Source organism: Choloepus didactylus, chromosome 5 (genome assembly GCF_015220235.1).
Source record: "Choloepus didactylus isolate mChoDid1 chromosome 5, mChoDid1.pri, whole genome shotgun sequence".
Classification (NCBI taxonomy): domain Eukaryota; kingdom Metazoa; phylum Chordata; class Mammalia; order Pilosa; family Megalonychidae; genus Choloepus; species Choloepus didactylus.
Window position 1 is genome coordinate 91804819 of NC_051311.1, and position 23576 is coordinate 91828394.

A 23576-nucleotide genomic window follows, 5' to 3' on the forward strand; every position below is an offset into this window, starting at 1 on the left:
AATATTATATTATACATACCTTCTGCTGTCCTCACATTAGCAAGGACACAGGGAAGAGGCCAGTGAAAAGGCCACAGTATCCTCCCTCACCTTCGACCCAAACCATTCTCTGGCTGCACAGTGTCTTTTTTTTGCAGTGTGGAGGAGCAGAAAGGAGGGACCAATCTGCATGGGCCAGAAATACTCAAACAAAGACCCCCTCCTCCTGTCATGTGGATCCTTAAATTGTGCCTGCAAAGGCTAAACAATTCAAACAAGCTAGAACATTGAAGAAACTGCTTATCCCAAAGCTTATGACTTCATATTTAAAAAATACGTGATGCATTTACCATGCTTCTTTGAATAATATAATATGGGTCTACTTGGTGTCATAGATAAACTACATTTTCCACTTTTTTCAGGTCAGCTAGAATCGGATAGATTCTTATTAATGAGTGGTGGAAAGCCATCTCGGAAATGTGGAATTCTTTCCAGCGGGAACAACCTCTTTTTCAATGAAGATGGCTTGCGCATGTTGATGACACGAGACCTAGATTTATCACAAGCTAGGTAAACATTTTTAAATGTTGCTGAGAAACCGCATGATAATATAGAGTAGCAGAACATAATCAGATCAGAAAGAAGCAGAGAGATCTCAAAGATGAGGCCTCACACTGGAAAGGCTGAGCTTCTCTTGTCAAAGACTCCTTTAAGACAGAATTTATATAATTTCCATTTTAGAACTGAAAGTGAATTGTGCAGTCACTAGATCAGAAATTAAACATAGCTAAACAGATAAAAGTTAATATCTGGTGTATTTACAAACTTGTAACTGGGAAATGACCATATCTAACTTACTTTAAATTCAAGAAAATAATATTGTATCTTCTTTATACAAACAATTTTCATTAGCACTTGGACTATGTAGAAAATTATTTACATTTATTACAGTCTGCTTAATAGAAAGCTTATACATCCCCAGACAATTCACAATTTATCTCCTTTACCAATTTAAGTTAGGAGCATGCGAAGTGCAGTTTTAGACTCTATAAACATTTTTTCCTAATGATTCGCTCACACTTCTAAGCAATCGTTTCCTAAATTGAGCAAAGTCACTCAGAAATACACATTTTAAACTGGATCAGAGGATTATGTCCTGTCAAGATGTGTATCCCTTGATCATCTGATGAGCCAAAAACTTAACAAGGAAAGTAAAAACAACAGTTTAACATGTGCAGATTGGAACCCGGACCTGTTTTTGCAAATGAACAAAGAAATCATGTTTTCTAAATATTTCACCATATTTTTAAAAACATCTTAACATATTTATCCTTTTCTTTCTCCTAAATCTTTCATTTATTGCATTGTAAATTTGATCATCATTCATAGAAAATACAGTTCTATCTGTGAGACAATTTTACAGTCATAGAAAACAAGATTTTATTTATTCTTATTACATTTTAATGCATATGGTTTAATTTGATGCTCTTTACTTCATCTTTTCACTGGTAGTTGAATTCTCTAATTTAGAAATTATTAGGTTTTTCCAAATCAGTAATTCTGACGTGGTATATCTCTTACTAAATTTAAAATATTTTTCCAATACAAATAGACAATATGCTAAAAATTTTTCTTTGTAAATGATTATTGTTTTCATTATTTTTTCATTAATTCAATGTTAAACGCTCCCTTCTTTATCTCATCTCAATAGCGTGCTGTGTAGGATTTGCATATATTGACCTCAAAATGCTCCACGTAAAATCCCAATTTTCTCAGGGTTATGAGATAAATGAATGCCCAGTTAGTGGGGTGAGGGGAGGAAGGGTAAAGGGGGTTGCTCATGGAGAATGCATGATTTTATATATGGTACTGATAACATTTATTAAAAGTTCTAATATAGTTCATATGTTTGACAGGTATACAGTATTGGGTATGTGTGGGGTTACACATGAAATTTATTCTGCATTACCAGCTAGCACAGCAGCCAGACCAGGCACCAGCAGCTTGCCTGCCAAAGATAACATGTGAGCTAGTTTTCATTGGCACCCCAGCTGGTTGCTACCATTCTGTCCACCTCGCTGCCAACTGGGAAGGCTGCCACTGGCTGGCAGGCACAGGATTTGATGGCCAGTAGCATCCTTCCCCAGACCCAGCAACAGTCAGAGGCTGACACAGCCCACCACCAATCCCACCACCTCCCACTCGCATGCTCCCTTGCCTCCAGTGCAAAACCCAGAAAAGCCCAGGCTTGACACACCTCTTCCAAAAGATGTCTGGCCTTTCACAAAGAGGTGCTACACGTGGTGAATTTAAATGTGTTCCCCAAAACCAATGACATAAGATCTGAAAAAAGTACCAGTAAAACCTGAGACTGGATTATTTTGCCAATAATGTGGCGTAGACTATATTAATTACATTCTGCCAATTTCAAATGCTAAGAACCGACAATCCAAATTTATCTTACATAGATAAGAATACCCATTCCCAAACTTGAACAGCCTTTGGATCTTTTCCATGTTCTTAGAGAAGAGCCAAAGGGTGCAATGAATGTTCACTTCCCTTGGACTCTCCTCTGAGAAAAATGTGCCGTGATATAAAAGTGGACACAGAATTGCCTTCTTTTCAGACTTCACATTTTATCAACTCCCTTTCACATTAAAAAAGGGAAATCGGGCTTTGAAATGATTGTTTGGGACATTCACTAAATTATCATATCCATTAAAGCCATGCACACACACACACACACACACACACACACACATCCATATTACCCTGTGTGCTTGTCTTTAGTCAATGATGTGGGTTGCACTTTGGAGTAAAAGTCTACAGTAAATTTTACTAATGTCAGATTCGTGCAGTTCTTCATGAGGCTGGGATGTGGTAAAGGTGTTCCGGACCCCAGGAGCCAGCCTGTGCTTCTGCAATATTCCCTCAATGGCGGCCTCTCGTGGAGTCTCCTTCAAGAGTTCCTCTTCAGCAATTCCAGCAATGTGGGCAAGTACATTGCCCTGGAGATACCTTTGAAAGCCCGTTCGGGTTCCACCCGCCTCCGCTGGTGGCAACCATCTGAAAATGGGCATTTCTACAGCCCCTGGGTTATCGACCAGGTCAGTTCCTTCAGGATTAACTCTTAAATTTTATCATATTTGAGCTGAATATGACCTTGGATGGCACTTAGTCCAACCTCTTCATTCGGAAGAGGAAGCCCAGAACAAAGAGTTGAGTGACTTGCCCAAGCGCACATGGCTAGATTAGAGGAGGTACTTATTTCCCTCCATTCTCTATGCCTACAATTGCCTGAGTTTATAAAACCAAAGGACACAACAGAAGGCCTAGGGCCTGTTCACAGAGGATTCTGCCATATGGATAGAGGGACTTTATTAAGCGTGATGCGAGGTTTTAGTTCTCTGAAAAGGAAAATGTGCAAATTAGTATTGGCTGCCACATGCAGTAGTTCCCAAATCCTCTTTCCCAGCCTTTAAAGAAAAAAAATAAATCTCCCCAACATTCCTTAAGGATCTTCATACATAATAAAATGTGTATCAAATAAAATTCAAAGAACCTGTTTAAAAAAAGGTAGAAGTCCATGCAAAGAATGGAAGAGAAATGCCATAGGGTACAACTGTCCTTAAATACAAATTTTACACGGGAAATAATCATGGGTAAGCCAAATTTTGTTTTCCCAGCTTGAGTACATGTAGTTTCCAAAGGCAGAGCTTGGCCCATGGAGGCTGTGAATGGTTTTGTCGATCCTTTGATTTGTTTTCAGTAGCTCCTCGCCAAATGGGCAAGGACACCACATAAACAAGAACTTTCTGAAACATCCCCTAACATTAGGCATGCTGTATAGTGCCAGTTCTGAACAGGCTGACAGATAAAAGCAAACAAAAAGACTGAACTATCCTGTATCTTGAAATCAGATTGGAATGTTTTTTTTTTCAATAATACATTTCAGATTCTTATTGGAGGAAACATTTCTGGTAATACAGTTTTAGAAGATGATTTCACAACTCTGGATAGTAGGAAATGGCTGCTTCACCCTGGAGGCACCAAGATGCCCGTGTGTGGCTCTACCGGCGATGCCCTGGTCTTCATTGAAAAGGCTAGCACCCGTTATGTGGTCACCACGGACATTGCCGTGAACGAAGATTCATTCCTACAGATAGATTTTGCTGCCTCCTGCTCAGTCACAGACTCTTGTTATGGTAAGTGTTCTATTTCCAGAGAGACAGGTGTGCAAACGGGCGTCTATGTCTGTCTCGGTCAAAGGACTATTCTGCCCCTCCACTGAGTCCGTAAGTAACACACAAGTGCACTTTGAGTCAAACCAGAACTATATTCTTGAAAATGGAGTGTATAAATTGACTTTTTGAAAGCATCAGAATGTGAGCATGTGTACATGAAGACTTCGTTTATAAAGTAAATAATTATCCCCAGTTTATCTTTTGGTAAATCCATGTATCTTCATATCAGACTTGCCAAATATATCTATATCTGATATATTTATTTACTTGTGGTATTTTTCCATTCAAGGACTCTCATCAGATACAGAATTCCAGAATTAAGTAATAGGATTTATACATTTATTTTTGTATATACTGGATTTTAATTCATGGGGCTTTAGACTGGTCCGGTTGTTGTCCGTTTCCACCTCCCCAGGAACAATGAAACTATGTTCCCATTTTTCCTTAAACTTTGAGGTCATAGCCTATTCTAGGCAACCCTCATTGACCAATTTGCATCCCCTAAGTTGCACATGTGTGCACACACACTCATATACACACGTGCCATACACACTCATATGCACACATGGACTTATCTTGGAAGAAATACAAACTGACTTCGTTGCACACTTGGCCCCTTCACCTGGACTTGCAGACCTGTCAGTATTCTCAGGGCCTCCTGGTCCTTCACTGCCCCCCATCACTCTTCTCAGTGATCCAAACTACAGTGTTCACAAGGGCTTTGTTCCATTTTGGACTCGGGGGGGCCCAAATCTGAGAAATTTGGTTGCTTCCAAGGTTCCATGGAATCCAGATTTTTCATATTTCCATTAGTTTGAACATAATGGGGATATCTTAGGAGGAATCCCAGAAGTACTTACTCATCCTACCTCAGACTCAATCAGTTTGTCAATACTAGACAAGGCAGTGGAGTGGAACTTGGAAAAGAGAAAATGGAAAACGATACATATTCATCCTGCCTTCATAGGTTACAGCCTAGTTGAAGGGATGCTTCAAAAAGTTGGACTTTAATAACTGACCAAATCAAGTGCAAATGAAGTACTGATGAGAAATGTAGTGAGAGTTCCAAGGAGAGAGAGATGATCAATGGATGGTCAATCTCAGCAATTAGAGAGGATTTCAAAAAGGAGCTAAGCCTTAAGTGCTCCTTGATGCTGGGAGCAGATTTGAAGAGTGGACTGAGAAGAGAGGACACACCAAGCTGGGTCTGTAGCATAAGCAGAGAAACAGAGGTGGGGGGTTCCCTGGTCCATGGGGAAAACAATGAGCAGACCAGCCTGACCAGGCAGTGTTTGCATCAAATGGAGTAGAGCAAGGAGCCTTGACTTTGAAAGCTGAAATGGACTTTTAGGTCCTGGACTCCTACATCCTCCTTAACATAGGAAGTCAGTAAGAGGCCAAGGATGTAAGTTATCACACAGTCGACCAGCAGCAGCAGAACTGAAACTCTAACCTCATAAACCCTGCCACGTGTACTTTCTGCCATAGACGGGCACAGCCTCCTGAGAAAAGTTATATACAGAACAATAAAATGAAAGAGGAAAGTACTGAATTAAAATCCAGTATATATAAATAAATGTATAAATCTTGTTACTTAATTCTGGAATTCTGTATCTTATGAGAGTTCTTGAATGGAAAAATACCACAAGTAAATAAATCTAGCAGATATAGGTATATTTGGCAAGTCTGATACGAAGATACATGGGTTCACAAAAAGATTAAAAAGATTTGGGAACAAATTATGAAGGGCCTTAAAAGCCAGGCACAAGGATTTGTGCTTGACGAGGTCAAGAATAGAGGGGGTTCAAGTGCAGGGACGTGACTTGCTGTGTTTTCAGGAGTTGCTAAAGGGAGATAGGAAAGAATTCCAGTAAAGAAGCCACAGCGGTAGTCTCTGTAGTAGGTGATGAGGACCTGAACTAAGGTGGCATGAAGAGAAACAGGATGGATAAAATTGATATGAGACAGTGCAAACAGAAAGGAAAGAAAGCCATGGGACTCAGGACTAAGTGATGGGTTGAACACAGGGAGTAGAGAGAGAGGAATAAAGTACTTCTAAATTTTGAACCCAGAAAACTATTGTAATAGCATTGCCATTGATAAAGTTTGGTAGTTAAGAAGAGATGTTCATTTATGAAAGGAAATCATGAGTTTTTCTTTTAAGTTTTGGTGAAAGTAGTTCTAAGTGGAGATGTTCTTCAGTAAGGAGATAGAATCTAGAAAGTAGGAATTTCATCTACACTGTTCATCACTATATGCCCAGCATCCAGCACAAGGCCAGACCAAATAAACATTTGCTGAATGAAAAGAATCAAATTTTGAGACATAAAACTGAGAGCTTGGCACAGAGGTAATACTTGAAGCCTTTAGCATGTACACATGGAATAGAGGGCCAGAAACAGAGTCTGGGAGAATGCCCATAGCTAGGCTAGTTGGCAAAGGAGAAAACTTGGATTCATGTCCCCCAGAGTAAAATAGTTTCAAGAACCAGGGAGTAATCTATAAGGTCCAGTGCCGTAGGCAGGACAAGTACAATGAAGACTGAGACCAGGCCATTGTATTTAACTACAAAGGCCTGTAGTAACCTTAGAGCCGTGAGTGGTCCCCACACTGACTGCACAGGAGAATCACCTGGGGAGCTGTCAGCTCCGTATACCCTGGCCGTGCCCCAGAAGAAATAAATCAGTATCTCTGGGAGTGGAACCCAGGCATCAGTAGTTCGTAAAGGTACCCAGTCAATTTGTGTGCAGCCACGATTGAGAACAAATGCTTCAGAGAGCAATTTGCTTAGAGAGGTGGGAGCTGAAGCCAGTTTATACAGCATTAAAAAGGGAATAGGGAGAGAGAAATATGACAGGGAGTATAGATTGAATGCTTTCAAAGTAGAGAACAGAAAGAAGGAATTATCTTTCCATAGACCCACAACCTGAAGGTCATGAATTCCACAACCTTCATCTATCTCCTTACCCCTCTGATTTCCCAATTTATTCCATAACACAGCAGAGCAAAAAACATGGGCAAAAGTGGTTTTTACGATTTCTAGGAATTCACCTATACATACCAGCAAAATTGGCATTAGTTGGTCAGGATTCCTATAGAATGGCTGAAATTTGAGAAGGCTACTCAATTTTTTAAACTATTTTTAAAAAATCACTAAAAATATATAATTTTTAAAATATATATAGTTAAAATGATCTGTACTTGTACATTAACCATTAAATTAATTGACAACATATGTATACATTAAATTATAACTAAGATATTAAATTATATATTTGTTACTATATGTATTTATGTATATTCTATAGCTATTAAATTATAACCATATATACATTTTAACTATAGTAACTTTGCAAATGAAGCAATAGTTTTGCCTTGATTGTTCTAAAGTTTCTCATAAGTGGTTCAAAAAATTTACTTTGTGTTTCAGTTGATCATATCCCCATAAAAGAAAAATTATCTCCATGTGAGAAGTTAAAAATAACAGCTATTAATGTACAGAAGGAAAAATCAAACCAGGAAATATTTCAAACAAGGAAATATAAATGTGGATGGGGGGGTGAGCAAACTGACATTTGATTGAAATTAAAACATATGATAACATGATAGGTGATGGTTGTTCCTGTGTCTGCAGACATGTATTTATATCCAGAATCATGCTTCCTGTTTTAGCTATTGAATTGGAATATTCAGTAGATCTTGGATTGTCGTGGCACCCGTTGGTAAGGGACTGTCTGCCTACGAATGTCGAGTGCAGTCGTTATCATCTGCAGCGGATCCTGGTGTCGGATACTTTCAACAAGTGGACCAGAATCACTCTGCCCCTCCCTCCTTACACCAGGTATGGGTGGTTCTGCATGTGCCGAACCCAAATGTGATATAATTTAGCATGTCAGCTTTTGTGGTGACATTTTTCTGTGCTTTCCCCAAATCCAGGCCTTTATTTAAAGTCAAATATCTTATTAAAATGGTATGTTCAGGGAAACAGTGGCTAGATCACTGAGTTTCTCCAACTCAATTCAAGTATGCCAAGAGCAACTCATTTAAAATAGATTGGATGCAAAATAGTTTTAAATGGAGTCTATTTTCTCTCAGTCTGTCTACTGTAAATATCACAGTGAGTGATGCCATATAAATGGGATTTAGTATTAAAATTTGTGTCCATTTTTAACATTTTATTTTGAAAAGTATCTTGAGAATTATCACCTAAAGCATTCTTTTATGTGGAAAAAAATTGTAAGTGCTTCATTCCTTGTGTCTGTAAGAAATGATGGTGATATAATAAAATTGCCTGGTAAATACTAGCAAGAAAACTAAATCTAAATTATCCTGTGTATTTGCACTCTTGTTTTGAGGAAAGCAGAGAATTACCCTTATCTAGTAGGATAGTATTACAGGACTCACTCTCTTTTGCCATCGCAAATTGATGCTAATAATACGAAAGCTTTAAAATCTTGGTAGAAATTCCTTTTCCCTAGAAGAAAATGTGATCAGTTGCTGCTGTTAAGAAAGAAGCAAAGCAACCACTGCAGAATGTGGCACAGAAGTTATAGTTGGGTTCATGATTATTCTGTTGCTTCCTCTCCAACGAAAAATGAATAAAACTTCCTAGCAAATGGCCATAAAATTTAGCCATTCATCTATGGCATAACTTTTCTTGGAATAATCATAAATGGGATCGTTTCAGTTACGAACAGCCTAGGGCTGCTCTACAATTGCTGGCTCTGAGGTACGCGACTATATTAACTGTCAGCAGAGTTGCCAAGGTTAAATGAGATACGTGAGATTTTGTTGCTCATTAGAGGTATTGCCACACATGAATTATTAAGGCAATCTTAATAAGTAAAATAGAAAAAAAAAAACTCCATTAAAGCAGGAATCCTTTAAGTCTTTATGAATTCTGTGAATTATTACCCAGCTACTTGATATCATCTTGCGAATGAGCAGCATTCTAAGATTTACTCCAGCTAGTCGTGATACCCTTGAGTCTTTTACTCAAGAAAAGTAATTATTCCTTATCCGTTAATCTATCTTTTAATTGTGTCTTGCACCTACCAGCATGAATTCTGACCCTTTTAAATGATATTTGAAAAATCATATGAGCTGCCATTGCTCCTGTTATTGTATGGAAAATATGCAGTTTGTTTATTATATGACCCTCAGAATTCATGTTGTAAAATGGTCTTAAATGTGACACTGCCTTACAACCAGGCCCTTTGGATAATTCAGAAGGAAAGATACATGGACAGGGCCTAAGTCACCGTCTTCTCACCATGCTCTGCCCTATGCCAAAGATTACAAGAACAAAAGGCCCATCTCAGAGCACTTTACCCCAAACCGAGTTATATTTTGACTATGAATGGCTACTCGTACATCCAGTTACATTTTAAATATATGCTGTTTCCTTGCTTTAAGTTAAACGTACTGCCTCACTCTCTGGAAATGTGTTCAGAATTCAACGTTAGTGGTGTCCTCCAGATCAGAATGGAGGATTCAGGCTTGTCCACTCACTCACTGGTCATATGACCACAAGGCTGGGAGGCCAGTATTATTGGCCCAAGGGCAATGAGTGTCAACTGAGGATGGTTTCCACAAATTGACACCAAACCATTCACCAAACTGAAATGGCCAGTAGCTGTCAGCAGTGATTATTCATTCATTTGGTCTTAAGCAAATATTAAGCAAATATTTTTGAAGTGTTTAATTATGTTCTAGGCCCATGTGAGATGCTGAACTCTTCCATGTCCTCCAAAGCTTTTCTTTTAGTTGTAAAGAAAGGTTTTAAATAGAAATCATTTGTAATCAGAAGTAAATAGAAAATCACACCTATGATAAATGACGGACAGGTACATGATACAATGAAACTATATAGCATAGGGAGATTTTACTTGGTCAAGGAAGTCAAGGAACTCTTCCTTGAGAAAAGGATAATTGAGTCAAGACGTCAAGGATGAATAGGAGTTAACTAGGTGGAGAGTAAGTGTGATAGTGTTCCAGGCAAGGTTACAGCCTGAACTGGGAAGAAGCAGGCATATTTGAAATACTGGAATTGTGGATAAGACAGGGAGAGGGAGAGTGTGGTGTGAGAGATGGTGTCAGAACGTGGCAAGCACTGTAGGTTGTAATAAAGATTTGAGGATTTATTACATGAACACTAAAAAGCCTGGTATAGTGTTTGGGAATAGGGAGACATGACCAGATTTGCATTCAGAAAGGCTTATTCTAACTGGAGAAAAATCTGGAGAGAGCAAGGGTAGAAGCAAGGAGACTCTTACAGAGGCAAGAAATCCTGGTAGTTTGGACTAAGATGCCGGCAGCAGAGAGGAATAGAAGTCAAGAGACATGGAAGCAACAAAATTGACTGAGCTCAATGATGAAATGGACATGGGTCGGTGAGGAAAAAAAAGTCCCAGAGAAGACTCCCCGGTTCCTGAGTTGTAAAACTGGATGGATGCTTGTGGGTTTTCCTGAAAAGGGAACACTGAGACTAAACACAAGATGCATCACACGCTGCTCCAAACAGTGCTGTTTAAAACCTAAATAAATTGGAGAAGATAGAATCATAGTTTCTATTCCTTGTCATATGCACTGGTTAAGTTAGATCTTCCTAGAAGACAAAAAATGAATGAAAAGCTTTGTGGTATGGTGCACAACTCTGGGTTTTCAGTGCTGTGAGCTTTAAAGCAAGTCATTTCATTTCTCTAAGTTTTGGTTTCCTCATCTGAGAAATGGAGAGCCTTTTCACCATTTAAAAATAAAATGAATGTGCTTGGAAGCATTGGGAACATTGTAAATATTTATAAAAGTATAAATGAACTAATCACATAACCGCACTCCTTAACTACAGTACAGTTTATTATCAGACTTCAACTTTAGTCAAACTAAGGATTCTTTCTTAGCCACAGTTTAACTTCACAAGAGTGAGCCCATGATAATGGTAGGGCACTGCCTTAAGGCCTAGAAGGTTACAATCTGTTTGGGGAAGATGAGGAGTATACCTAAGGAAAAACCTAAAAATAATACAGGCTGTATATAATTAAGAGCTTCACTGAGCAATGGGCTAGACATGCTGTAGGTGTTGAGAAACATGAGAGGGTTTTGAATGCCAGAGTAAGAGAGGGTCTCATGGAATAGGTGGACCCTGACCTTAATGGATGATAGGAATTAGGTGGGCAAGGGAACAAACATTCTAAATCAGAGGAGTGGTGTAAACCAGGCAGGGACACATGGACATGAGTCAGGAGGAGCTCAGGAGATGCTGATTAAAGCAGAGTGCTTGTATCTGGAACCTGTGGGAAGAATGTTGTTAGTAGAGTTTGGTTAATTCATAGCAAGCATTGAAGTGAAGGCAGAGGCATTTGGACTTAAGGAAAAATTAACTATGGTGGGTTTCCAACTGAGAATAGTTGTCCAAGAAAAAAAATTGGGAGAACAGACTCCAATAAGGTGTTTGTGATAAGAACCCATGCATGAAGTGGGCAGAGGCCAGGGCTATGAGCTGTACATGAGCAACTTGGAGAGGATGAGTGGATATTATGGGACATTTCAAAGGAATTATTGATAAAACTCAATACTAAATCCTACGTCTCCATTCCACACATCAAGAGATGCTCTAAATTCTGAAACCTGGGAGAGTGGTTAGAAGAAGTGGGGAGAGATATGACATTGATCCCAGGAGGGACAATATGGCACATTTAATTACATGATGCTCAATTATTTGTGGTTGGCTGGAAATATAAATGGTAACATCTATTTGACAGAATGGATGAAGATTTGAGCCCAGGGGAAGATAATAAACTTAGAGGCCTAAGCGCTGAGGTGGTAGACAAGGCCATAAAAACTGAATCAGCTCTCCATAGAAGGAAGTTTAAATTTAAAAGCAGAATAAATGGAAATGGCTAGCAAAAGAACCAAGAAGATATAGTTAGGAGGTTGAAGAAGAATGAGAATAGCATGGTATCCAGAAGCCAAGTGAGAAAGAAATATCAAGGAAGAAGAGGAGGCCATCTGTGATAAATGCTGTAGTCATAAAGAACAAATTTTCACAACGATACTGAACTTCTCAAGAAGAAGGCAATCAGCAACCTTCAAAGGAACAGTTCAGTAAGATACTGGAAATAAACAGTTTGTCTGGCCCCAGAGCCCAGGAGCTTAACCATTATATTAACATTGTGTCTTTATCACTTGCCTGAGAGATAGGGTCCTAGAAGAAATGGGAAGAATGTCAGAAGTTCTTGAAAGAGACTGAAAAACAAATGGGAAGATGCCAAAATCACTTTCATAGCCCCTGATCTGCATCTGCCTCCTTCTCTTTACTAACCCCAAACCTAAAAATAAGTGACTTAGGTGGCATGGGTTCTTAAAATGTCACCTGAGAACGGGGTGAAGCAATGGAAGGGCAGGTAACCCAACGCCACCCAGAAAGTGGGGGGGGGGAGCACCATTGGTAGGTTCAGGTGTGACTTGGCTATTTTAAGTCACAGTTTGAAGATGATCCATTCCCTTCTACTAACCCGAATGCCTTAGCTGATACCACTGTTTTAAAAGATTAATTACAGCACTTTGGAAGCCAGGTGTTTTTAGCCACAGCATGCAAGCTACTTAATGTTTGCAGGAAGTTTCCGGAAAGGAGATAAACACAAGAAAGAGCAAGAAGTTTGTGGAAGGATTGGGATGATGGGATAGTGTAAGGGAAAGCTATAGCTTTTTGCGGTCAAACATTTTCAAGGAGGAAATTTTCCACCTACTGTAACTGCAAACAGATAAAAGGTCTTATTCTGAAAAAACCTAGTAACTAAGCATAATATTTACTGAGTTCTTCATTGAGAAATTTTCAAGAGAGCTACAAGTTTATTTTTAAAGAGAAGTTCTTTAAAACTCAACTTGTACTCTTGATTTAACACCATTGTTACTTCCAACTTCACAGAATCTTTTGAAAGACTTCTTGCAAGTATCCACATTATTGAACATCTTGTTAAAATTTTTCTACTGAGTCAAAGAAGCATTGAACTTCTGTTGCATATCCATCTTTTCATGCATCATTTTGATACTTTGAAAACCACTGCTATTACTTAACCCCAATTTCTACTGGTCTTTCAAGACTGCAAAAAAAGGAAATATTTTTGTCCAGTACCAGCCTTGAATATGCCAGTATATTTTTGGCATTATTTAAAACAAATTAAATCTATTTCCATTTCCACTATAATAGAGAATAAAAGTATTTCCAGAAATGCTGCATTCCTTCTAGATGTTGTTGCCAAAGTTTTATCAGAGAATTTGAAATTTGGTTATACTTTGTACATATTGCTACATATGGCTTTTTAAAATTATTTTCACAACTAAATATAATTCATTCTCCGTTGAAAACATATTTTGTAAATTATAGGAAATTTCTCTGTATTTGAAGGATGGTCCCAGGTGTATTTGATGCCCTCAGTGGGCTTTCTCAGAACACTATTGTATCTGTTGTTATTATTAATTATGAATAATTATCAGCAAAAATAATAAACTTTATTTTACCTTAAAAAAAGCCATTCTTTTTTATTTGTAAGCCTCAAATCAAAATTTTACTGTGAATTTGAAGGGACCACAGATTATTTTTGGCTCAAATTTATCTATTTCATTCAACCTTTTAGGTTGGAAAATCCAATTATACAAAATTAAAGAGAGTAGTATACTTCAACAATTATTAATTCATGACCCAATATCAATAATTGTCAATTCCCGGCCAACCTTGTTTCCTCTATACCCCCACTCACTGCCTTCAACAGATTATGTTGAAGCAAATCCCAGACATCATATCATTTCATCTGTAAAAACTTTTCTACATATCTGTTGTGGCCCACAAGGGCTTTGCCAGTACAGAGGCCAAAGAAGACACCGGGCATTGTCTTACACATGAACTTTTATTCAGGGCTTACCAACGGGGTGAGAAGTCCCAAAGAGATCACGACAGCTCTCTTACACTGGGCGGACATCGCATTCATAGGGGAGTTGACCGCACGATTAAAAAGGACGGCAAGCCAGTTATAAGCATTTGAGACAAAGACATTCCTAAGGGTTCAGGTGCGGGAAAAGAGTCTTGATGGGGGTGGGGGAGGGTGGTGATCGATAGATAACCACAACATTTGGGAGCCAGGAAGCAGGTAGACTAGATTAACATTTGACAGCAGGAGGTCTGGGGTACATTTACTTCTTGCTCTTTTGATGAGACCAAGAGTTTCTCACCTCCTGCTTACTTCAGGTTTCAGGTTTTAAAGTTACATTTTAAGGTTAATTTTATCATTTTCTCTTTACTGGCTTAGAGATGATAGGTTAAACATTCGCTGCCTAGATCACACAGACTGCTGTGCACCAAAGATCTGCAGGCCTGTTTTGCTCAGGCCACGGGCTGCCACAATATCTCTAAAAGAGGACCTTTCAAAAGCGTAACTCAATAAGTCACACCTAAAAAATTAATGATAATTTCTTATTATCATCAAATAAATAATGTTCAAATTTCCCTGTATATTTCATTAAATGAGTTTGCTTCAAATCAAGATACAGATAAATATAATTGGTTGACATGTCTTTTAAGACTCTTTTAGCCTATAGGTTCCTCTGCCTCCCTTTTGTAAGATGGGGACTAAGACACAAGAAAATTATATGACTTTCCCCAAGGGCACTCAGTGACTGGACCAGGATTGTTCCAAACGTCTCTATTTATTCTCTGTAAAGGAAGAAAGGCAGGTCATGTGGGGTGGCTCATTTAAATTTTTCTAGTGTTAACTCTGCAATGTGTTTTACACCTTAGTTCCAGAGTGATCATGAAGGATTTTGGTTACCTTATGAGGACTTTATCACATGTATGTCATATCCTGTAATCCAGACACTTACTCCTCTCAAGCAATTATTCAGCCCTCAGTGTATTATAAGAAATTGAGGAGAAAGGAAAATCAAATGACAGTATACATTTTTCCATGGACGGGTTAATTAATGTTACCTAAAAACCCCGTAATGCCCCAGTCTCTTAGTGTCCTACAAATTCCCAATGTTAATTACAATCACCAAGAGAAAATTTTCCTACCACAAGATATATGATGCCTAAGTTAAGAAACCCCCTTCCTGCTAGCTGCTAAATCTGTGATCCAGGACAGCCAGGGTTCTTCTGCTTTATGCAAAGAAGGCAGATTCACCTTGTGAATCCCAGCAGTGACAGTGGTGCTCTCAGCAGCACAGCTCCAGCAATAATGTGCTGAGTCAGGAGATGCTGGTTCTAGATTCAGCTCTAAGACCAAGGACGAGTCCCTCTCCCTGAGAGGCAGTCTCCACACCTGTGAAATGAGTGAACTGTGCAAACAATCTCTGAGAATCACCCCCTCGTTTCCACCACAAAGTGTACCCTCCCTCATTTGTTCATAGCTCGCTGTCTTCTTCCTGAAGACCTGCATGAGGGCAAGACCTTTGTGCCTCCTGTGAGATGTCCCACCCATTTAGAGCACGTCACTCATAACCCTGGTGCCAAAACTCGGGGCTCCCTCTAGACTGACTTTTCTCCTGCTCTTTTCTGTTGGTCATTAGCTGTGGCCATCCATCCAGGTGAGTTGATGGATAACTTTCCTCCAACTCTGGGGTCTTTCCACCCTTTCTTGCAGGACCTCCTAGGAGCCACAGGCTACCTTAATTTGCTTGATGGAAGGGCCTGTGACTTATCTTACAGACTAAACACAGGAACATCAAAAAGAGAATCTCTAGTAGTCACTATGGACAATATAGACAAGAAATGTAAGAGGACCAAGTAAAAGTTATAGGGAAATATTTTCTGTCTGATGCATATTCGCTTATAATTGCTGCACCATGAACCTTGAATGAATATACAGTTCATAATACATCACTGCACATCACACTTTGAAAGATTAGTCCTGAGCAAGGCTGGTAAGTGTCAACAGCTGTGGAGCATGCTTCTGATTCTAGGAGTGCTCTGCTTTTCTGACACCTGGGCTTGGAAGGTAAAGGTATACTGAAGATATGGTCATCCCTGCCTTTTATGTCAACCCTCTCATATGTCAGTAGTGGCAAGGCCAAGCTTGCCACACTTACTTCACAGAAGCTGCCTCTTCCCTTTACTCGGGTCCTCTCACAGCCCCTCAGCACAGGGGCAGGCTCGCCTAGACCTAGTTCCTCAAACAAATTAGGCCCCAGAAGACTCCTACTTATTGGTGTAAATAAGGGACTTCCCATTGAATGTGTGATTAGTATTCCTGAGGAAAAGTTGCATTTTAACAGTGGTCTTCTGTAGCTAATATCTTCACTTTTTAAAAACAGCTTTATTGCAATATAAATCATATTACATACAATTTACTCATTTAAAATGTACAATTCAGTGTGGGTTTTGTCATTTAAAAAACTCAATCATCACCTAATCTAATCTTAGAACATTTTGTCCCTCTACCCATTAGCAGTCTTTTCCGATCCCCCACCCCAATGCGAGGCAACCACTAATCTACTTTCTGTATTTGCCTATTCTGAATACTTCATATAAACAGAATCGTGCACTGTGTTTGTTTTGTGATTGGCTTCTCTCATTTAGCATCAAGGGTCATCCACGTTGTATCGTGTGTCAGAACTTCATTCTTTTTTATTGCTGAATAATATCCATTACGTGGATAGACCACATTTTATTTATCCTTTCATCAGTTGATAGACCTTTGGGTTTTCACCTTTTGGCTGTTATGAATGATGTTGTATGAACATTAGTGTACAAGTTTTTCTGTGGAAGTATGTTTTCATTTCTTTTGAGTATATAACCAGGAATGGAATTGCTAGGTCATATGGTAACTCTGTGTTTAACATTTTGAGAAATGAATAACCTGTTTTCCAAAGCATGTGCACCATTTTACATTCCCACCAGCAAAGAATGAGGGTTCCATTTCTCCACATCCTCACCAACACTTGTTATTGTCTACCTTGTTTCTTATAGCCTTCCTAGTGGGTGTGACGTTGTATCCTGTGGTTTTGTTTCTCATTTCTGTAATGACTAATGATGTTGAGCATCTTTTCATATGCTTATTGGCTGCTTATATATCTTCTGTGGAGAATTCTCCACCTTTGTCTAACAGAGAAATATAGACTAATGGCAGAAATTTTATGCCAAACATAAAGGAAGGGTCTTGGCAATGAAAATTTAGGACACATTTTGAAATGAGCCAGGCAGTACACTCAAACACTGAGGACCAAATGCCTCAGCTATGAGACTGATTTGAAGAACTCAAGATAAATACATGTGTGTACACACAGCAGCAATACACAAAGCCTTACAGAGCTAGACAACCATTCATATTTAGGGGTAACAGTAGGGGTAAGATGATTTTGTAGAGGTTGAGATAGAGTTTTAAAGAGTAATAATGAACCAAGAGATCCTTGCCTTGTCTCAGTTTTGTTAGTGAAACAGTGTGTGATTAGGTCACTGGGTCTCAACTGCTTCATTGATAGAGAGGGAAGGTTGGGCTACATTTTCTAGCCTTAAATATTTTATGTACCTCTTTGAGAGTAAAGGAAACAATAATGAAGAGTGAAAAGGTTTTTTAAAAATAATGTCTGGTTCCACACAAAGGCTTGTTGGTAAGGACAAGGATTCATAGTGAGACAGGATCATCCTGAAGAAAAGAACAGAAATAGGTACTCAGAAATGTCTGTCGAAAGCTGTTAGATGTTGTGGACGCACCGTGAGGAAAGGTACCCGGTGAGGAGAGTGATGAGAACCACCCTGTTGGCAGTAACTTTCTTCACTACTGAGCAGTGGCTATTTATTTATTAAGCAACACTTAGGTAGCACTTACTGTATGCTTTAGATGGAGAGGAAATAGTCTAAATTCAGGAGAGAAGCAAGGGGAGAGATTTCAAGGTTATGGAAAAGGGACTCGCTCTGGGGCCATCTGCCCACCCCCACCTCCCACCCCGGGAAGCAGCAGCTGGTGGTAGTTGTCATTGGAAGGAAGCCTCCGGATGATTGACGGCAGTTGCTGGGGGACTTCACCAAGGCACTCAGAGGTCTTGGTAAACACGAACTAATTAATTTTCACAACGCCCTTGTGAGGCAGATAGTAGCATTCTAGTTTTACAGACAGGAAATGTCAGCACATAAACATGAAGCATTTTGACCCCTCTATATAGTGAAGCTGTGACAGAGCCGGGAGTAAGAATTCCCAACAATTCAACTTCCAGACTTTCATCTTTAACTTATATTCCAATTCTTCCCTTAGTGAACGCGTTTCCTTTTCTTATAAAAATATTTGATAGCATATGCTTCCCTGTTTTATTTATTCTTGAGGAGATAAAATCATCACATTTGAGAAGGGACCTTAGAAACAACCTAATTAAACCCCCTAATTAAATATGTTAAGTTACTCACCCTGGACATAGAACTTACTGGTGCTGGGGTGCAGATTAGAACCCTCAGTTACCTTTGCTCCTGTTGTCCACTTTCTTTTTTAGTACATTCTACGTATGTTCTCCTGCCGTTTCCTTTTCTGTGGAATGCCACAGAATCATACAAACTGAAAATGTCAGAGTTGGGAGTCCCCATAAAGGCTGTCAACCCCAATAATCCATCTGGTTCTTAAATCTCCTGTACAATCTCGCTGTCGAGTAGTTGCCCAGACTGTGCTTAAACACAACCAGTGATCAGAAGGGCCCCACCTGCTAGGCCGTTCTCGCCTCCGCTCAACTCCTGGGAACGTCTCTTCCCCCTTTAACCATCAGATCCCTGCTCCTTCCACAGGTGACCTCCAATCCCTGCCCACCCACCTTAAAAGATGCCCCTCATTTGACTCTTCCTGGGCGTCTTTGTGATTATCACTGTTAAATTCTTTCCATAAATTTTTATGACTCTCCATCTATAGGTGTCACCAACAATAAAATGACAAACAAGGAATGGAATCTAACAGCAGAAACTAGCAGTAATAGGTAAATGTTAAATATAACATTGTAGTATATAATATTGTATATAAATATATATTAAAAGGGACTTTTAATATAGGATGATAAGGCCTTTGATGGAACATGTTTAAGATATTAGGGGAACAAGGACATTTTATTACTGTAGGCACTGAGGATATTAAACAATATGAGATATTCCTGGCCCTTCAGAAGTTTATCATCTAAAAGAAAGAGTAAATATATAAATGTTGACTAGTTTTCGGAATCCAAGTAATGATGTGCTATGGCCATATGGTATTCTATGATGTTATTTCTAAGATGTTGCTGCATGTAAATAGGCATAACTATTAATAATCTTAGTCACTAAAAATGAACTGATCACAGGGCCACTGAGTTACACAACTCACAGGGCCAGCTTCTTCACATGCCTTCCTGTGAAAATTGTGGCCCCTGGAAAACAACTTCCTGCACCTCTGTAGCCCCTACAAAGCACAGGGCACTGTGCACTGAGTGTGCAATGTTGAATAGAAAGGGGGTAACCCAATCCCTTGTAACTTACTCTATCAGGACCAAATTTAACAAATAAGTATGCAAATAAATGTGTGGTGGCAATTGTGGTAAATACTGTAAAAGAAAAAGAAGAGTTTTTGTTGACTGAGAATAACATGGAAGAAATATAATTTTAAAAGGGGTCAGGAAGAAAATGTCTCTGTGAGGACCAGACATTTCAGCTGAGACCTGAGACACGTGGTTAAAACAGGCAGAGAGAGGGAGAATACGCAGACAGAAGGTGGGGAAGTTTGGAAGTTTCATGTGCTTCAGCACTGATAGAAGGAGCGCGCCTTGGAGGGGAGTGGCCAGGATGAGGCAGGAGAGGAGGGCCCAGCTCCTGCAGAGCTCATGGGCCATGGGGGTTGGGGGGGCTTGGGGGTTAAGTGCCATGGGAAATGATAGATTGCTATTAAGCAAGGATTACTCTCCACAGAATATGAGGGAGCTGGAGAGCAACAGTGTTGTGGAGAAAACAGTTAATGCACAGAAGCTCAGTAAACATTTCCTGAGCTGAACTTTTTTTTTCTCATAGTGAAAATTTTAGTTCTCATAGCTAATGGATTTTTTTTCCTATTTTCTAAACTTTATAAATGTTTTCAATTAAAAAAATACAAAATCCTTACTGTTGCTTGGTCTTTTTCCCTGTCTAGAAGACATATTCCTTAGTCGAATGATTAATGGTCTCTTAATGACAAATGTATATTAATCAGTAAACACACAACTTGCTTTGGCTAATTATTTCCTTACAAGTCTTTTAAAGTTCAACTCATTTGAGCCTCAAAGCATTGTTTGAGTTTTACTGCCATCTAGTGCCTCTGAAGACATGTTTATTAGTCTTTCTGAAACAGACACTCCCTGTGCAATTTAGTGTGTGTACACTGCTTCTGGAATGGAGAACCTCTTTTTTGGTTTTACTCATATTGCTTTTAAATCAATATAAAGTAAGCCTGGACTTACTTTAAGACCCTTTCTCTTTTCTCTGTCCAATTATTTATGGTTTCATTGACACTTGTAATATCTCTTACAGCTTTCATTGGCAGAATTATTCTGGAGAGCTGTGTGAGGTGGAACAGTTTGCCCACTGCACAAAGGTTTCTGGCCTTGGGGAGTAGCCAGGGGCTGAAATCCAACCCATGTCCTACTTCCCAAGTCAAATGCAGAAGGATTGGGTCTACTCGAGGACAGGTTCCTTGTCCTCATTTGCACTTACAAGTTAGCAGCAGCCCTGGTATCTCCATGCGATGATTCCTACACAAAATTCTAGACTCATTTTTCTGCTGGTGCTTCTGGTTTTAATGTTAGTTTCCGATTCTATTTTAGTCTGTACCAAGCTTGGAGAGATCACTGGGCCTGAATATATTATCAAGCTATTGCAGTTCAGTTTGGTGTGGTTTTGTGAACCAAAGTTTTGCTTAGGATATTGCAATAATGAAATTCACCTTTCCAGAATGTGCACGCATTTGCAAGTTTTGCCCCTCTCCCTGCACTTGTTCACACATACCAGAACATACTCTCTTTTCCACTGTGTCCTTCATTATAACTCTCTTCTCCTTCAAAGGTCCCAAGCCACTCGTTTCCGTTGGCATCAGCCAGCTCCTTTTGACAAGCAGCAGACGTGGGCAATAGATAATGTCTATATTGGGGACGGCTGCATAGATATGTGCAGTGGCCATGGGAGGTGCATCCGAGGAAACTGCGTGTAAGTAGCTTTTTTCTTCCTTCTATGGAAAGCTCCTGATTCACATTCCAGCCAAAGACTTTTCTGAAACTGGTTTTGAATCACTCCCAAGCTACCTTACGTTATATATATTTTTCTGAAATATGATACTGAGTTCACTGTAGGATTGATGGATATTGTATCTTCATTCCTGCTAAGAATGAACAATAGCTTTCTTGCCAAGAGAAGGCTGAGTTGTAATTGACTATATTTTATTTCCTTCTGTGTTTCTGTGATCCACTTGAGCCTTGAAAAAGACATTAGAAGAAGTTCAGGAGTTCAGTATGTTCTGACCGAAAATTATACATTATGAGTGTTTTCTCGTTTAGGTCTGAATATATGTAATGAGATGCATTACTCCTGATTTAATTAATTTTCCAGTGTTGTTTCATTAGTAAGTCTACAAATGCCTGGTCAATTAACCAGGCGTATTTGATGGAGAGGCTTAGTGTACAACTCTTAGAGAGCCTTAGCATCTTTGACAGGATCTTAGTAAGTGTGTGAATGAATATGTGTGTGCAGACACCTTATAGCTCTCTGTGCTTTATTTTCAAAGATTACCAAGTTTGATGGGGTAGTATGAATGACGATGCTGATGGAGAATTTGTAGTCCCTATTCACTGAGCTCCACACACCTGGGAAGTCTCTCCTTTGATTAATGAATCTAGCTCATATCTATAATGACCCCGGAGACCCCTGAACTTCCCAGTCCTATATTCATATTCCCTTCCTTACTGAAGTCAGTCTTTTGGATAGATGTTATTCAGAGTATCTTCTGCTGTTCGGAAAACAGCCTCTTGGATTCCTAACTGCCCTAAAGCCTTTGTTAAAAAGAACAATTGCATAAATTATTAGGTCCTACCAGTTAAGTTTGGCAGCTACAATTGTTTATCAGCCATCTGGAGCTGTGTCTTATAGAGACAGAGCTTCAGTAACTACTTTGAAGATGCTTCTTTCTTTATTTACACTTGCAAGCCCAGGTCACTCCTGTTTAGATAGTTAATTCAGAGCTTATTTCTAACCTAAAGCACTTGCTAAGGAGAGCAGGTGAATTTCTGGCAAACTCTGGAAAGATAAGTAAGCTTTCATCAGCCTGGACTAGGAAAAGAGTTGCTAATTTGAGAACACACTGATGGGGGTTTTGTTTGATGTTGACTTTTCCTTTCTCTGGTTCCACACCAGCTGTGATGAGCAGTGGGGTGGCCTGTACTGCGATGAGCCCGAGACCTCCCTTCCAACCCAACTCAAAGACAACTTCAATCGCGCTCCATCCAACCAGAACTGGCTGACTGTGAATGGAGGGAAATTGAGTACTGTGTGTGGGGCTGTGGCTTCGGGAATGGCTCTCCATTTCAGCGGGGTGAGTGTTTGGCTGCTGTTATGCATTTTACTATCCTCTAAGTTCCCTCCAATAGTAAAGTGTCTTTAGAAGTTTAATTGGCAAATCAAAATATAGAGTTGGCCACAACTCTGATCTGAACTTGCAACTGAATGCAAATCAGAAAATACTAACGAGTTCCAGTATTTTCCTATCATAAATCAGTTGAAGCAACTTAATTATGCAAGGTAGTGTCAGCACAAGACATATTTAAGTACACATTAAAAAAAGGACTCAAATGAATTTCCATCCTGGGAGAGAGCACTTGCCCAGTGCTCCATTTGGATTATGCTCTACCTGAAAACTCTTGAGCTTGCAACAGATTTGGAATGTAAGGAACCAAAAATCTGGAAAGTCAGCTTCCATTGTTTCTGAATTTAGTAACAATTAATGTTTTCTATAAATTATCAAGAAAGGATAATTGTCAGTAATTACTAGACATTTTTTTATTTATATATATATAATAGATTGTTTTGTGAATGACAGCAGTGATGTTGGAAACTTTCCTTAAGAAATAATAAAATCACCCAAATTTTACTGGCAAGGTTGATTTTGTTTAAAAATACAATTTCTCAATACGATGAGTGGATGCTCTTCATAGGCAAATTAACTTAGAAAATAATAATAAATTCGTTGTCAGTTCTTTCTTTCCCTACCATGCCCCACCTTAGAGCCTTTATTTGTGCCAATAAAGTATATTGTTTATATTCTATAGTTTATCTTAAGAGTAACAAGAGGACGTAACAGCATACAGGATTTTTATAATCATCAGCACTGACTAACAGTGCAG

General features: G+C 39.2%; 1 protein-coding gene across 1 annotated transcript in view; it reads left to right on the plus strand.

Moving 5' to 3' along the window:
* The window catches only part of RELN (reelin), a 520858-nt gene that overhangs the window by 459763 nt on the left and 37519 nt on the right, over positions 1 to 23576 (plus strand). Inside the window, 6 exon segments of the mRNA XM_037837769.1 lie at positions 402 to 549; positions 2828 to 3086; positions 3935 to 4184; positions 7896 to 8064; positions 21250 to 21390; positions 22591 to 22768. Of these exon segments, the coding sequence (XP_037693697.1) occupies positions 402 to 549; positions 2828 to 3086; positions 3935 to 4184; positions 7896 to 8064; positions 21250 to 21390; positions 22591 to 22768 (1145 nt within the window).